The sequence below is a fragment of the Melopsittacus undulatus genome, chromosome 3 (assembly GCF_012275295.1).
Source record: "Melopsittacus undulatus isolate bMelUnd1 chromosome 3, bMelUnd1.mat.Z, whole genome shotgun sequence".
Lineage (NCBI taxonomy): Eukaryota > Metazoa > Chordata > Aves > Psittaciformes > Psittaculidae > Melopsittacus > Melopsittacus undulatus.
Genome location: NC_047529.1, coordinates 46113100 through 46128096, shown reverse-complemented (window position 1 = coordinate 46128096; position 14997 = coordinate 46113100). Strand labels below are relative to the sequence as shown.

At 46.5% G+C, this 14997-nt stretch overlaps 1 protein-coding gene across 1 annotated transcript; it reads left to right on the top strand.

Annotated features, from left to right (window-relative positions):
- The first annotated feature begins 9370 nt into the window (after positions 1-9370).
- Positions 9371-13152, top strand: HTR1B (5-hydroxytryptamine receptor 1B). The gene is made up of 2 exons (XM_005153155.3): positions 9371-11190; positions 12017-13152. Exon 1 carries the CDS (start codon positions 9994-9996, stop codon positions 11125-11127), a length of 1134 nt encoding a protein of 377 aa, XP_005153212.1. The 5' UTR covers positions 9371-9993; the 3' UTR covers positions 11128-11190; positions 12017-13152.
- Positions 13153-14997: the final 1845 nt, after the last annotated feature.

Genomic DNA, 14997 nt, shown 5'->3' with positions numbered 1-14997 from the left:
TAAGAAAGCCTGCCTCCCTGAGGCAAGAAAAATACCACTAATGAAAGAGATTTCCTAGAATAAATACCAATGTTTGTACTATAGCCAAAGGAAAGAAGAAGAGGCCTTGAAAGCCACTGAGAATAGAGATCCTGTCTGCCATGACCAGGTGCCTAAGGTTTTAAGTGAGTATACTTTAGGCAGAGGTTAGGCAAGATCACTTAAGATTAAACCCTGCTTCTTATAATAAAACTTTAAGCGAGAAATTCTCATCTGGGGAAACTTTGGAGAGCCTGGTCTCTTAGGACATATGAGGATCAGATGCAGAAGGGAAAGGATAATCATGCTCTCTGCTTCTCAAACCCCCAGTCTTTGGGAACTTCTTTTCCAGCAGGTTTGGGTTTTTTTCTCCCTTTTCTCTCTACAGCTCAGAATTCAGAGCTGCAACAGAAGAGAACAACCAGAGGCATAACATATTTGAATAGTCTGCTCTTTTATTTTCTTTTATTTCTGGTTAGTTGCATCGGGAAATAAGGGACAGTTCTCATCTTTTGAAACAGCAACACATTACAGTTTTCCTCAAACAGCAAATGAAGATATTTACATTTGTAAGTTCTGTCTGATTTTGAGTTCTCTGCTGCACTGATCATGCCAGTTTATATGGATCAGTCATATGTTACTGTATTGTGTTTGTGTGGCAAGGTTTGAGGGGGAAAAGGGGAGACTACAAGGGTGGCTTCTATGAGAAACTGCTAGAAGCTTCCCTGGTGTCCAATGGAGCCAGTGACAGATGCAGCCACCAAGGTCAGTGCAGAAGGAGGCTAGCAGCTGCTCCAGACACCAGAGCAGACATTCCCCTGCAGCCTGTGTTGCAGACCATGCTGAGGCAGGCTGTGCCCCTGCAGCCCATGGAGGTCCACAGTGGAGCAAATATATCCACCTTGTCTCCATCTTCCTTCCCAGGAACAGGAATGTAAGCAGGATGGGGGAACAAAAGGTTGGGCTCCTGTGGAGGGTCCCAAACCAGAGCAGAGGAATGCTCAAAGGAGGCTGTGACCCCTTGTTGTTCTTTGTGCTGAAGCAAGCTCCTGGCAGGACCTGTGGCCCCATGGAGAGAGTAGCCCACGCTGGAGCAGGTTCGCTGTAGTACCTGTGGCTCCAGGGGGGACCCACGCTGGAGCAGCCTGTTCCTGAAAGACTGCAGCCCATGGAAGGGACCCACACTGGAGCTGTTCATGCAGGACTATAGCCAGTTTGGAAGGACTCAGTTTGGAGAAGTTTCTGGAGGTCTCTTTCCTGTGGGAGGGAACCCACTGAAGTAGGGGAAGAATGTGAGGAGTCTTCCCCCTGAGGAGGAAGGACTGGCAGAGACAGTGTGTGATGAGCTGAACACAATCCCCATTCCCTGTTCTCCTGTGCTGCTGGGGGAAATGAGGAAGAGAAATCAGGAGTGAAGTTGAGGCTGGGAAGAAGGAGAGGTGGAGGGAATGTTTTTTTAAGATTTGGGTTTTATTTTCCATTATCCTGCTCTGATTCGATTGGCAATAAATTAAATTCTTTTTCTCCAGGTTGAGTCCATTTTGCCCATGATGCTAACTGATAAATGATCTCTCCCTGTTCGTATCTTGGCTCATGAGCTTTCTGTTATCTTTTCTCTCTCCTGTCCAGCTGAGGAGGGGAGTGATAGAGTGGCTTTGGTGGGCACCTGGCTTTCAGCCAGGATCAGCCCATCACAGTTGATACCTTGTATTGATTTGGGATTACTGACAAAGTGATTTCTGAACTGTACAGATAAGAAACAGCACAAAAGAAGATGTTGTTAATAGTTACTATTGATATAAAACCAGTTCATAACAAGCCACTTGAAGGACATGATCAGGACCCTAAAAGCTATTTTCAAGGCTCTGCAACCACTTAGAGAAAATATGTAGTCTTTGTTCTAAAGAATCAGTCTGAGATTAGTGCTAGCAGAGGCACAGAGGTGGGAGAACATCAGCAGACAAAATACTACCAGTAAGAATAATAGGTAGTAGTCATAGCTTAATCAACAGCCTGACTTCTGTCAAGCCTGTTTTGTAGGCATTACAGCAAAGGAGGATTTTTAGGTAAGATAATGAGGATATCTGTGCCTGTTAAGGAAGCTTCTCTCAAGCCTGGGAAGGCATGAAGATGTCTGATTGAAATCAAATAAGACTCTGGGAGGGGCCAGCATCAGAGTCTAGTGAAAGGCAGTAATTGACCTGAATACGTGATGAGAAGCGGATATACTACCAAAGGCTTTGAAAGTCATGTAAAGAAAATGTGCCTATTAGTGAGGTATTAGTGGAGGAATGGGATAAGGGGAGGGATGCACAAAGAACAGATGAAGAGAGAAGGGGATCATGGCTACAGCAGCAGACTCTGGAAATGCGTAGGCTAGGTATGGTGCAGATTCCAACGCTAGGAAAAAGTAACTGAAACATGATAGAAACCAGGCTGGTAGTTTTACCTACTAAAGCTCCCTAGCTCTACTCTTAAGCAGAGGCAGCTTGGGCAGTGAGATAACTTCACCTGAGGATTTTCCAGCATCTTACTTTGGGCTTAGAGTTTTGGAATGTAGAAATCCTCCATGATTTAGTGCTCTATTTAAACATAGAGACTGTGAGTCTTGGAGGGATATGCAAGGAAGTCCTTCTTCCTTCCTCCCAAGGACAGGAGCGTGAACAGGGTGGAGGAACAGAAGGTCAGGCTCCTGTGCAGAGGGATGCCCAGATGCAAGGAACAAAACATGGAGAAGGCAGCTTGGAAGTGAGGGAAGAAAGTTCATTACTAGGATGAAGGGGATATGAGGACAGATCTGGGCCAAGTCCAAAGGAATTTTGAGAATGATGAGAAAGCCAAGGAAACACAAAGAGAGCTGTAGGTTATATATTTGTTTGTTTGTTTTAATAACAGATAAATATTTTTCTTGTACTTGGTAAGAAGAGAACTGCTTGGGTTTGGGAGCCTTAGCTTGCTCTCACAGAGGTGAACTGTACACTGAATGTGCCTTTGCAGACCTCCTGGAATGTAGAGGCAGGATTATGAAGAGAGTAAGCATCGAAAAAAGGGCATAACAAGATTTTCCCAAGGAAGGAAAGGGATACCCATGAAATTCACAATTGAAATATAAAAGATACAAGATAAAATTATCTAATTCTGCTTCCACACAGACATGAACCAAGGCCAGGTTGGACAGGGCTTTGAGCGACATGGTCAAGTGGAAGGTGTTCCTACCCATGGCAGAAAGGTGGAACTAGGTGATTGTTAACATACACTGCAACCCAAACCATTCTGTGATTCTATGATCTTGCAAATGAGGAAAAGACCACATCTCTCCTTTTTTTTTTTTTTTTTTTAAATCCATTCACACTTTAAAGGATACACTCAGCAGAACGGTATTTTAAGATCAGCTCAATATATCTATTTGGGCATCCTTTAAGACTGACTTCTTCCTGTAATGAAAAATAAAAAGTACTTTTCTAAATAGAGATTGCATCTATATATGCATCTTACACAGTTTAAAACTCCCTTCTCCAATAAGCACATATATACACTAGATGTGAAGAAGTTGAGTTTTACAGGTTTCGATAAGACCTGTCAGTTAAAGAATCTTTAGATAATTAAAAGATTGAGAAACAATAACAGATCACATCCTTTGATAGCATTGGCTACAGCTTCCTGAAATCATTGGGTTGATGCTGATCTGGGCTGTAGAGCTGGCTCTGTAGATTTTTGTGGTTACTTTTCTGTCATATTAGATACAGTTCTGCTTCCAGCCACCAGGACACACCAATGGTTCATATTTGTTGGGAGTGATACAATTATATTTATCTACCTCTTCTGAGCTTTTTGCTTCTGAGTCTTTGTTTTCTTCCTCAAAGAAAGAGCTACTCATAAAGCAATGGTGATAGTGATGGCCTTTGCTGGCTCAATTATTCTTTAGGTAGAGTGGATTTCACACTTTGGATCATCTAGACCAACAGTTTCATAACCGCCTCTCTCCAAGACCAGGTTATATTGGATTTAATTGGTTTACAGAAGCTCTCACTTGTCATCAAAATGAGATCTTTGGCTGTGCACTACTTTGCGAAGTGCTGCTGAGAGTAAACTGCACATATCCTGAATCCCTCAAAGGGCCTCTGGACCTTGCAAAACTCTGGCATTTGGATGATGCCGTAGCCACTCACTACTGCTTCAGTCTTGCTGCCTTATTCTGCTGAGGAAAGTAGGCCTACAAGACCTCTGTGGCCATCAAAGTTTTTTCCTTTTCTGAATTTCAGCATGTTGCAGGCATCTCTGTAAGCCTCTTGCTAAGTAGAATAGACAACTGAATTTTGCAATTAAATGTTGTACTGCAGAAGAAAACTGTCAACTAGTAAACACTGGCATCCTAAAAGGACTCAAATTAATGGATAATGCGTTTTATTAAATTAGCAGCCCAAATCTGCATGCCAGCAAAAGCTCCTAGCTTGTGATTATCTCCAGGAACAAAGAACGACTAGAGCATGCTTATAAATAGTGGCAGTGGGCTTAGCATATGTTACCTTCTTTCCCAGATAAATATTAATTAACCATGCTGAAGAGCCAGTTCCTTAGTAGGAAGAAATCTTTGTACCTCCCCTTAAATCAGTGTTGACATGCTGATTTCACAAGGAAAAGATTTAATTCTTAATTTTAACCAATTTTACTTCTTTACTGTGATTCACTGCATTGCACAATTTTCCATCAAGCTTTCTGCATTAGTAGTTTGCTGCTTTAAAATGTGTGCAGACTTTTTTTAAATACAGAATTCAGTGTTTTGTTTCTGAAAACTTTATATTTGGGACCCATTTGAAATCAAGTCTGGATCCTGAAAGTAGACCATTGCAGACTTAATCTCCAAAAGAAGAAAGATTTGAACATACTGAAGTGGGCCAAAGCTTTAAAGCTGATATGGGTCCATATCTGAAAGTGGAGGATTTAGTCTGCCAGGTCTGAGCACAGAACATGACACTTTTTATTCTGAATCCCTGCTGAGTCTAAATGCAGCATCCTTTGCCTTTGTGCTGAATGGGTGCTCTTCTCTTTTTGTTTTCTTATGTGGTAGGCAGGAGTTAAAGGTTATGTCATTGACTTTCAGTCCTAGTAGACAGCTGTACCTTTATGTCGTACTGTCATGGCTGTTTCCTACAGTTCATTCCCCAGTGGATCTGCATCTATTTCATCACACAGATCCTGGAGGGTTAAAACATCTTAAAGTGTACAACTGGAGACAACCTGAACTGCAGGGATGATTGTTCAGTCAGACTCTCTGGCAGCAAAACATGTATTTGCACTGATTCTAGTGTGAATTAGAGGCCCCAGCAGCCTCAGATGGAAATCACAATAACAAGGAGGCAATACAGGCATTAATTTCTTCTGCTTTGTAAGGAAGCAGGAGAATAACGGGCAGTGTAAAAGGAGAGGAGATGGGGCAGGATTTAAGCAGTTTCCTGTGGAGCATCTGTAGGAACATCATTAAAGAGCAATCCCTTGTAGATGAATTAGGAACAGTCACCAACCTCAACTGCAGCCTCCATGAACTGAAATGTGTCAGGATGGGTGCAGTGTCTGGAGACAAAAATGGTAGAGACAGTGTAAGGGAGGACTAGAGTTTCTTTTTGCTTGACCTCAATTGCCTACTTAAAGTAATTAAATACTCTTTGGAGGGTATCTGAATGCATTTTTCAGCAACTGTACCTGACCAGTATGAAGAATAAGGAAATAACTTCATCTGGCTTTATTCCCTTGGGTCAGAAAAACTCAGCCTATACATGTGCCTACTGAGCCCATGTGCTTGTTTCTTTTTCTGGGTCCTTAGCGTCAAAATCAAAACCAGTCCCAGCTGTTCCTTATAATTAAATTTCAGTAACTCAAGCTGGGTGTTTTTATTTTGACTAGTGACTTAAAAGTGTTGGCATTTAAATGGCCTTAGCTATATTTCAAAGTTAACATTGAGAAACTTCACACATACATTAGTGTTATTTGTCTGTTGGCAAATTCAACAAAATACCACTGCATTGATTTACATAGTGAAGGTTATCTTTGCTAACAGAAGGACTCAGAATTTCATTATTTAAAATATGAGGACAAATCTCATCACATTGCAGGAGGCTACAGATGGCATTACATACAACTTGCCACCTGAGTCAAAGGTGGAGGTAATGTTTATATTGTGCGCTGAGTCCTGTGTTCAAATATACCTAGAAGATCCAAAAGCCAAAACCCAGACAACATTATCTGTGGCCAGGACAGATCTGACTATAGGATGAGCACTTTTCCTTTCTGGTACTGAGGTTTGTTTCTATGTGTCTGTCTTCTCTAATTTATTTATAAGTCATTGATGACATTTATGCCATACATGGGCTCTTTGTGATGCAATAAACCAGTAATAGGCTCAGTTTTTATTACAGTTTCTATATTTGTATTTTAATACATCAAAATATGGATTTAAGAAGTATTAACAGTCTTATGTCAGCAGAAAGAAATTAATTTTATGCCTGCCTCTGCACAGAAGCCAGAAGCTTTAGGAAACAGGATATCTTCCCTTAAGCATTTTTTCAGATCCAGTTAGGAGAAGGGAAGGTACACAATCAAATGCAAGCTTCAGGGTGACAGCACAACAATGAGATATGATTATTCATGTGATAATATATATGATTCACAATACATTTTTAAGTGTTACTCCAATATGCCAGTACTTAATGATGATCTAGGTAGAACCTGGTGCCTGTTTTCACCAAGCGTTATCTCATGGGAGCCCAGCTGTGTCACAGGGCTATGTCATGAAGTCATCACAGTTAGACCTGCAATGGGTTGAATGCTTTCCTGACCACTGGCAGCAGGACTACATAACTGAATAAGAAACAAGTGAGCGCAACAGAAGAAAACAAACACGGGAAGAGAAAAGCATCTTCTTGCCAAGTCAAAGAGGGAAGCAATGAATGATGATTACTGATGAATAATAATCCAGAATTAATGCAGAAGGGCAACAGCAAAAGCTGCGCACAGAACACAAACATTTTATAATGAGGGTAAACAGTGACATTAGCAGGGTGGCCAGAACACATTGCCCATTCACATAGCACGTGTCTACATCACATGACATGACTAATGGCAGTGGCTAGAGCTAGAACATTACCCTTGGAGACTCTATAATTTTATCAGAAGAGCCCTTCCACCAGAGGAAAGCTGCCTCAAAACTGAACGAAGAACTAGGTTTTCCTCTTGTTATTATTGGTGTTTTAAATTTAAATCAGTTTCAGATACGTAGCCCTATTTGGGAAGAACGTTGAGCTATGGATGCTCGAGGGCAGCTGCCAACTTAAGCACAACTAAATTAAGCCAGAAATGTCGAGCAGAAGTGGAAGCAATATCACACTGTGTTAAAAAGCAGGATTATAAAATCTCTGCCCATCAAAGAGACCAGAAGACTGTAGATAGCTCTGTATTATTATTTTTAACGCAATAAAGCCTAGAGACACCAACCAATTACCAGGCTGCACTGAGCACCAGGAGGCATCACAAAATAAGATCATGGAAACAGACCAAACCCTATCCCAAGCCCTTTTGGGAAAACAGAAAGGCTTCCTGACATTTTATCTTCCTATCAGTTTGGTGAATGTAGGCAAACCTTCACTGCCACACTTTGATTAATCTAAGGCAACTCTCTCCCTACCTCAGTTCTTGAGAGAGCCTAATTAAAGAACTGATTTATGACTGATTTTACAAAATCTCAAGCACCATCACTGCTTTTTGATATCAGGGAGCCTGTGGGTGCTTAATGCATCCCAAGATCAGGGCACCTTGCCCAGTACTGAAAGAGGGAGCAGCCCTGGCTCTCCCGCAGTTCAATGCTTCTCTTCCTAGAGTTTTCAGTCTCACCCAGCGGGGTGACCTCTGGGCCACCGTGGATTGTTTCCAGCCTCCTCGTGCCATTCTTCCTCGATTTCCATCCTTTCAAGTGTGCCAGTTCCTTTTGCTCAAGGATGATCAACAGGGCACTGAGGTTTCTCAGCCCGCCATCAGCCCAGTGTCCCAGGGAGATCAACATAGTGTTTATACCTGTGTGGTGCTGAGCATGGCCCAGGAAGAATGAGGGTACTTTGCGTTCCTACCACAGAGGAAGACAGCCAGGAGGAGATATCCAAGAGGGGAGCTTTGAGAGTTAGCAGAGAGCTTGCTTAGGAGGTAGCAGCATGCGCAGGTGTGAACAAACATGCCTGCAGACAGACATGCCCTCGCCTCCTCTTTACTGAGTATGTAGTGGCATCTTCGGGAAGATTTGCTCCATGGCTGAAGACCAGACATTTCACAGAGCTTGGAATTACCCTGACCCAGCAAAAAGCAAGCTCGCACTTCCCTTTGTGTGCAAAACTTCTCTGCGGCTGCGGAGAACAAACGCCAGCAGGAGCTGCGGGACATGGACAAATGTGTGCTCCGGGTACAGCTCCTGCCACCGCCTCCGGAGCAGTGAAGGATCCTGCGGGGCACGTTAGGGCTGCTCGGTCACGGATGTGCATTTCCAAGCACAACAGGGAAAAAAAAATAGAAAGAAAGAAAGAAAAGGGGAATAAAATGTAAAAAGCCTGAGCCCCAGAGGCGCTGGGTTGCTAAACGCTTAAGTGAAAAGTGGGCGGTGTGAGCCGGTGGGACGCGCAGCGCCGGCAGGAGCGCGACCTGCCGCACCGCACAGCACCCTGCCCGTGGGGCAGGGCGGGCGAACCTATCTGTCAGCCCGTTCCGGCTGTGCCTCTGTCCCTGTCCCACACCATCCTGCTTGCCCCTGCCCTTTACCGTACGCACAGCTCCGACACGGAGCGGCATCTGCAAGGCCGCCTTGGGACGGGGCGGCGGAGGACAGCCACCCCTGAAAGGCCAGAGTGTTCTGTGGGGAGCCCCCCATCACCCGGCCCTGCATCGAGGCGCCGCGGACACGGTGCAACAAGGGATGGGGCCAGGCGAAGGACCAGGGCGACCCACATCCCCCAGCGCCGTCGCACCTCTCGTGTCGGATCGGGAGGGTTGGGGAGGAGGGGGACTGCTCCCCCTCCGCGCTGCTGTGGGACTGAGGACAAACCCGGGCTCCACCCGACGCCTGCGGGGAGAAGGGCGGGGGGATGGCGGTTGGGGCGGTGCGCGGGGCCAGGGAGGGCCGGACCCCCCGTCGGGCAGTGGGTGGGTGAGGGAGGGAGAGAGGAAGGAGGGCCGAAGCAGGCGGCGGCTCCTCCTCCGCGGGCAGGCGGGCAGCCCGCCCGGGAGCGGCACCGGTTGCTCGGTGCCGGCGGGACTGCGCCGCCCGCTATATAAGGGGCGGCGGCTGCTCACCGCTCCCTCACACCGGCCTCTGCCCGCGGGTGCCGGCGGTGGGCTGAGGCTGGTCCCCGACAGCATGGCTCGCGGCGGGCCGCCATGGGAGGTGGTCTTCCCTCCTGCCTCCTGCGGACCCTCCTCTTCCTTCTCCTCCCCCTGCTCCTCCCGCACCCGCGGCGGCGGCTGCAAACTTGCTGCGGCGGGCTGTGTGTGAAGGCAGAGCCCGGCGGGGCGGCTCCGCTGCCCTTGTAGCCGTCGCGCCCGCAGCCCGAGGGGCGAGGCCGCCCTCCGCGAACATGCAGCGCCGCCGCTGCGCCCGTCGAGACGCGGTGCGGAGCTGCGGGCGGCGGAGCTACACCTAAGGGTGACCGGGGCGAGAGCCCCATGCCCAGGGCTCGCCCCTATCAAAGGGGAGGCGGCGGGGCAATGTGCTGGCTGGGGGAGCGGGCACGTCTGTCCCCCGATCTCTGCTCCCTCCCCGGCGGGGAGTGAGACGCCGCGGAGCCCCGCTCGGTGCTCCCGGAAGGGCGGGCGGGCGAGGGGTGGTGCCGGCGCGGGGATGCTGCAGCCCTCCCCCGGTGCCGACGGGGTCCTACCGGGGTAGCGGCCCCGTGTGCCGCGCCGAGCCCCGCCGTCTGCGGGGCGGGGGGCGGCAGCGGAGGGATGGAGCCGGCAGGACCCTGCCGGGCGCAGCTGATCCCCGCCAACGATTCTTACCGAAACTGCAGCGCCGAGGAAGGGATCTACCAAGATTCCACCCCTCTCTCCTGGAAGATCGTTCTCGCCGTCGTCCTGGCGCTTGTCACCCTGGCCACAGTGCTCTCCAACGCCTTTGTCATCGCCACGGTCTACCAGACGAGGAAACTCCACACGCCGGCCAACTATCTCATCGCCTCGCTGGCTGTCACCGACCTTCTCGTCTCCATTCTCGTCATGCCCATTAGCACCATGTACACTGTGACCGGCAAGTGGACGCTGGGCCAGGTCGTCTGCGATATCTGGTTGTCCTCGGACATCACCTGTTGCACGGCGTCCATCCTGCACCTCTGTGTCATCGCCCTGGACCGCTACTGGGCGATCACCGACGCCGTCGAATACTCCACAAAACGGACTCCCAAGCGGGCAGCGGGTATGATCGCTCTGGTGTGGGTTTTCTCCATCTGCATCTCCATGCCCCCTTTGTTTTGGCGGCAGGCGAAGGCTGAAGAAGTCTCTCACTGTGTGGTGAACACAGACCACGTCCTCTACACCGTGTACTCTACAGTGGGAGCCTTCTACTTCCCCACCCTGCTGCTGATAGCCCTCTACGGGAGGATCTACGTAGAAGCCAGGTCGCGGATTTTGAAGCAGACTCCAAAGAAAGCAGGTAAAAGACTAACGCGGGCTCAGTTAATCACAGACTCCCCGGGGTCGTCCTCCTCCGTCACGTCCATAAACTCCAAGACCCCCGAGGGATTCAGCGAAACGGGCTCTCCCGTGTACATGAACCAGGTGAAGGTGAAGGTCTCGGATGCCCTCCTGGAGAAAAAGAAGCTCACGGCCGCTAGAGAGCGGAAAGCTACAAAGACTTTAGGGATTATTTTAGGAGCCTTCATCTTCTGTTGGCTGCCCTTTTTCATCATCAGCCTGGTGTTGCCTATTTGCAAGGACGCTTGCTGGTTCCACATGGCCATCTTTGACTTTTTCACATGGCTTGGATATCTCAACTCCCTCATCAACCCCGTCATCTATACTATGTCGAACGAAGACTTCAAACAAGCTTTCCACAAACTCATACGTTTCCGATGCACAGGCTGAACGTTTTGAATGCGATGTGTCCTCCGGGTCTGCCCCCACGCACGCCGGTGCCCGGCGCCACAGGTGGGTGCTCTCCGGGAGAGGACTGGGGGGTGTGTGGAGGTGATCGAGAATGGGTCGGGCAGGTTCCGGGAACGGGAAGAAGGGGGTGCGACCCCACAAATGCCGGTTTCAGCCCCTTTGCAAGCGGCGGCTAACAGCGGCGATGCCGCACGCTCCTGACATTTCACAGCGTGTGCCGGGTTGTTCCCCCCCAGCTCGCAGGGAGTGACTCACGGCAATCTGCTTTTTATTCCACCTATTAAACCAGTCTGCCGCCATTTCGTATGATAATACCCGTGTTTAGACCAATTAGTGCTAAATTGCACTTGCTTTCCAACGCGGTTGCTGACCGGGGCAGGGCACCCCCCGTGCCGTCGTCGCCCCCGCCCACTATCTCCTCCGGTCCCGCGGCGGTAGCTGGAGGCACCCCGAGGCAGTCAGGATGCACACCCTAGGCAGGGAGTCGGATGCAGTCCCGGTGCTTGTTTTATTGGTTTGGGGTGGGTTGGTTGTTGCTTTTTTTTTTGGAAAGGAAGGTAGGACAGGCCCCAGATTAAGGCTGCTGGTAAAGTTCAGCCTACTTTCTGTCCTCCTTTACGGTTCCGACTGCTCCTGCTGGGAGCGGAGCCGGCTGGGGGCAGGCATCCTGAGAGGAAAGCTGCTTTTTAGCCAGAGTGAAAGAATCGACACCTTTGTGTTTCTCTTTACACACGGGAAAGCTGTGTCTCTTTGCGCCGCTAACAATAGTGTCTGACAGCTAATAGCTAGGCTCAGCGCCATGTTCTGCACACTTGCCTTTATTGTGATACTTTAATAATTCTGCCAATCTTTTGCTTTTTGTCTGCAGAATCAAGTTGCTATTGTAAAGACCCACTGCTTGAAACTTCCCCAAGCCCAGTTGCCAGACTCATGATGCTGCAAAAACGTCAATACATACTGCCACCAAACTGCTCAGCTCTGCATTTCAGTGTAATGACTCTGGCAGAGATGCTGTTCCAATAGTCACGCAGATCAGTTGCAAAAAAAGAGGGCAGCCTCTTATCAAGGTCTATAATTCATCTGGACTGAAGAAAAAGTTTGAGAGTAAACTCTATTTATTTTGCAGGCTTAACTTCTTAATTTGTTCTCTGGCCGGTTGTAGGGGTGTGCACAAGAGCACAGTTGTCTCTGTCTGTGTTGGTAGCATAGTTGTACTTCTGCACACCTGTAATTTCTTTCTTTCAGTGGAAAGAGTTGCTCCCTTTACATATGAGGCCAAGAGGAGGGGAAAAAAAAGGCAGCGTTTAAAATAGGAGTTTCACAGTACATTCTGTAAATGACTCCTCCAGCTGAACATGTGTGAGAAGTGACAGTGTGCAAAAGTTATGTTTGTGTTTCAACACAATAGCAAATGCTGTAGAAACCAGAGTTGTAGACCTGTTCAACTGCACTGCATATCTATAGTCTGTCTTCATAGTTGCATTTACAAAGTAAATACTTCTTGCTTCTACTCCATAACTCAAGAGCAGAAATCAGGAAGTTCAATGACCTTTTCCATAAACCAGCTGGGAATAGAAGTAGCAGTTTGATGTTGTAACCATGTTTTCCATTTTGTGTCAGTTGCACACCCTTACCGCATGAACCACTGCAAAATTTAGAATTCTCTAAGTAATTACATTATTTAGTGTATTTTGTAAAGAAGTGAAGCAGTTTGTTCTCTCAGAAGAGCTGTGTCACCTGCAAAATAAATACCCATGAATCATGAGTAAACTGATGTTAGTGAAATTACTCTCCTCCCTACTTCCCTCCTATAGTTCTTCTCTTTTTTTTTCTTCCTTTTTCTTTCCCTCTGATTTGACCTTAAGGCAGGTCTATGCATATTCAGCAGTCAAAGTCAGAGTTTCAGGATATGGTCCACCTGCTGTGATAGAACTGCATTGATTGTTCCTTCTATGTGTAAATGAAAATGAGTATAAACAATAAAATGCTTTACTGTGTTCTCAAGAGTTGTGTGACTAAAAGGAGTATTTGTTGGTTTACCTGTTTTTTCAGTATTGACTTTCTAGGTAACACTGATTTGATGAGTCACTCAAGGAAGCAGTTGATGAAGGCTGAAATTGCAAGCTTCGATCAGTGGTCAGATTTTTAAAAGACAGTTTTGCTTTCATCCTGAGTGATACTGTTAGGTATAGTCTTACTAATTACATATAATCCAGTATTACATTTTTAGTTTGTTCTTTGTTTATTTTATTTCATTAAAAACAAAGAAAACTTAGCACTTGGTGGATGCTGTAATCAATGCTTTTTAAAAACTATGTATTCTAGATGAGAGCTCTTATAAAGACTGGAAAAAAACTTATAAATAATATTTAATCTACATGTTATTCTTCAGAATAATTCAAGTAATAAGGATTTATTTGCTTAACTAAATAGTAAAGAAAATACTTTACCCTCTGTGCCTCTAAAACTCCCATTAACTGTAACAAGTAAAATGTGGTCATGGGCAGGAAAGAAATCTGCAAGATATTAATTAAAACAGTGGGAAATAAACATTTTCAGCAATTTGAAGAAATCCAGACTTCCTTCAAATTTGCACACCTCTAAAAAAGAGAACTATGTTACTATGCTTCTAGAAAGTACCCTCTTAAATTATGAAAACCAAATATGATTAGAAGGATTTTCTAAACCACTCTTACTTGACTGAAGTGCTTATGTTGCTTTTAAATTTATTTATTTTTTCACCCATGGGGTGGAAAAAGCAAGGAAAGTAGCATCAAAGATAGCATCAAACAACGCTTCACTTATGTTGTCATTTTCCAGTCTTGTAGAGTGAATTTTGTTTATCTCAAATTCTCAGTGAAATCATTAGGCTTCTTGTGTGCCTGAAAAACTGAAAACGAGACTGTAGTTTCCAGCATCTGAACTCTGGCTTGGGTCTTCTGACAGTTTGACAAAGTTCCGTGCCTTGGCAAGTGCGAGGTTTAGGAGTTGGACTTTTCTGGTCCTCACACTGCTAGAGGATACCTTCGTCTTCAACTGACAGCAAATACTCCCAGCTTCCTGCTGTGAGAATTTTGCTGAGAAGCTAGTTCATTGAGAAATTACCCTTTCAAGTTTATGCTGGGACTCCAAACTTTCTGCACAAGTAAACATTTCAGATAACCACGCTCACTGTGGGGAAGACAGTCCGTGTGAAAACTGTGCTGAGTGACTTGGGGCCAGAGAAGAGGAAGATAACTGGAGCCTTGCTGAGATACCTCCTAGTTAAAAGCCTTGTGCTACCTGAGCATCATCATCTAGTTCAGGAAAACTTTCCTGGAGGGAGATAGAGTGAGGACACGCATCTGCTCACAGTGGGAGAGAAGAAATGTAGGGCAAACATCACTCCGTACTGGAAAGCATAAATATTTAAAACACGTTCCAAGATTCACATAGTGTGTTTAGGACAGGAAGGGTGGCCCATGTGAGCTTCACTTCTTTATGACTGGCAGAGTGTGTCCTGGTTGAACCTAGGTTTCAAAAGATATTAGGGTACAGAGATGTGGCAGTGAAGTTTTGATTCTCAGGATATTGCTCTCCTGCTTCTCAATTCCTTTGCTGTGCCTGGTCACTGTGCTCTACCTCTGGAAGGATGAAGCATTCAGAATTTTCAGTAGGAGGGGCTGTCCTGTCTGTTCACCCCAGTCTGTACTCCTGTGGAAGGGTCTCAGATGACCCTGTCTCTTGGCATTAGTTTGTCATGGGAGGAGCTTCCTCGTGACTCTGCAGGTAAACCCCAAATGTGCCTAAGCTCATGCTGTGTAGTTTCAGTCTTTAATTACAGAAGCAGCATGCCTTCCTCTTACCTTG

Coding starts and splice junctions, on each gene's coding strand:
- HTR1B (XM_005153155.3), top strand. CDS start 9,994: ATGGAGCCGGCAGGACCCTGCCGGGCGCAGCTGATCCCCGCCAACGAT.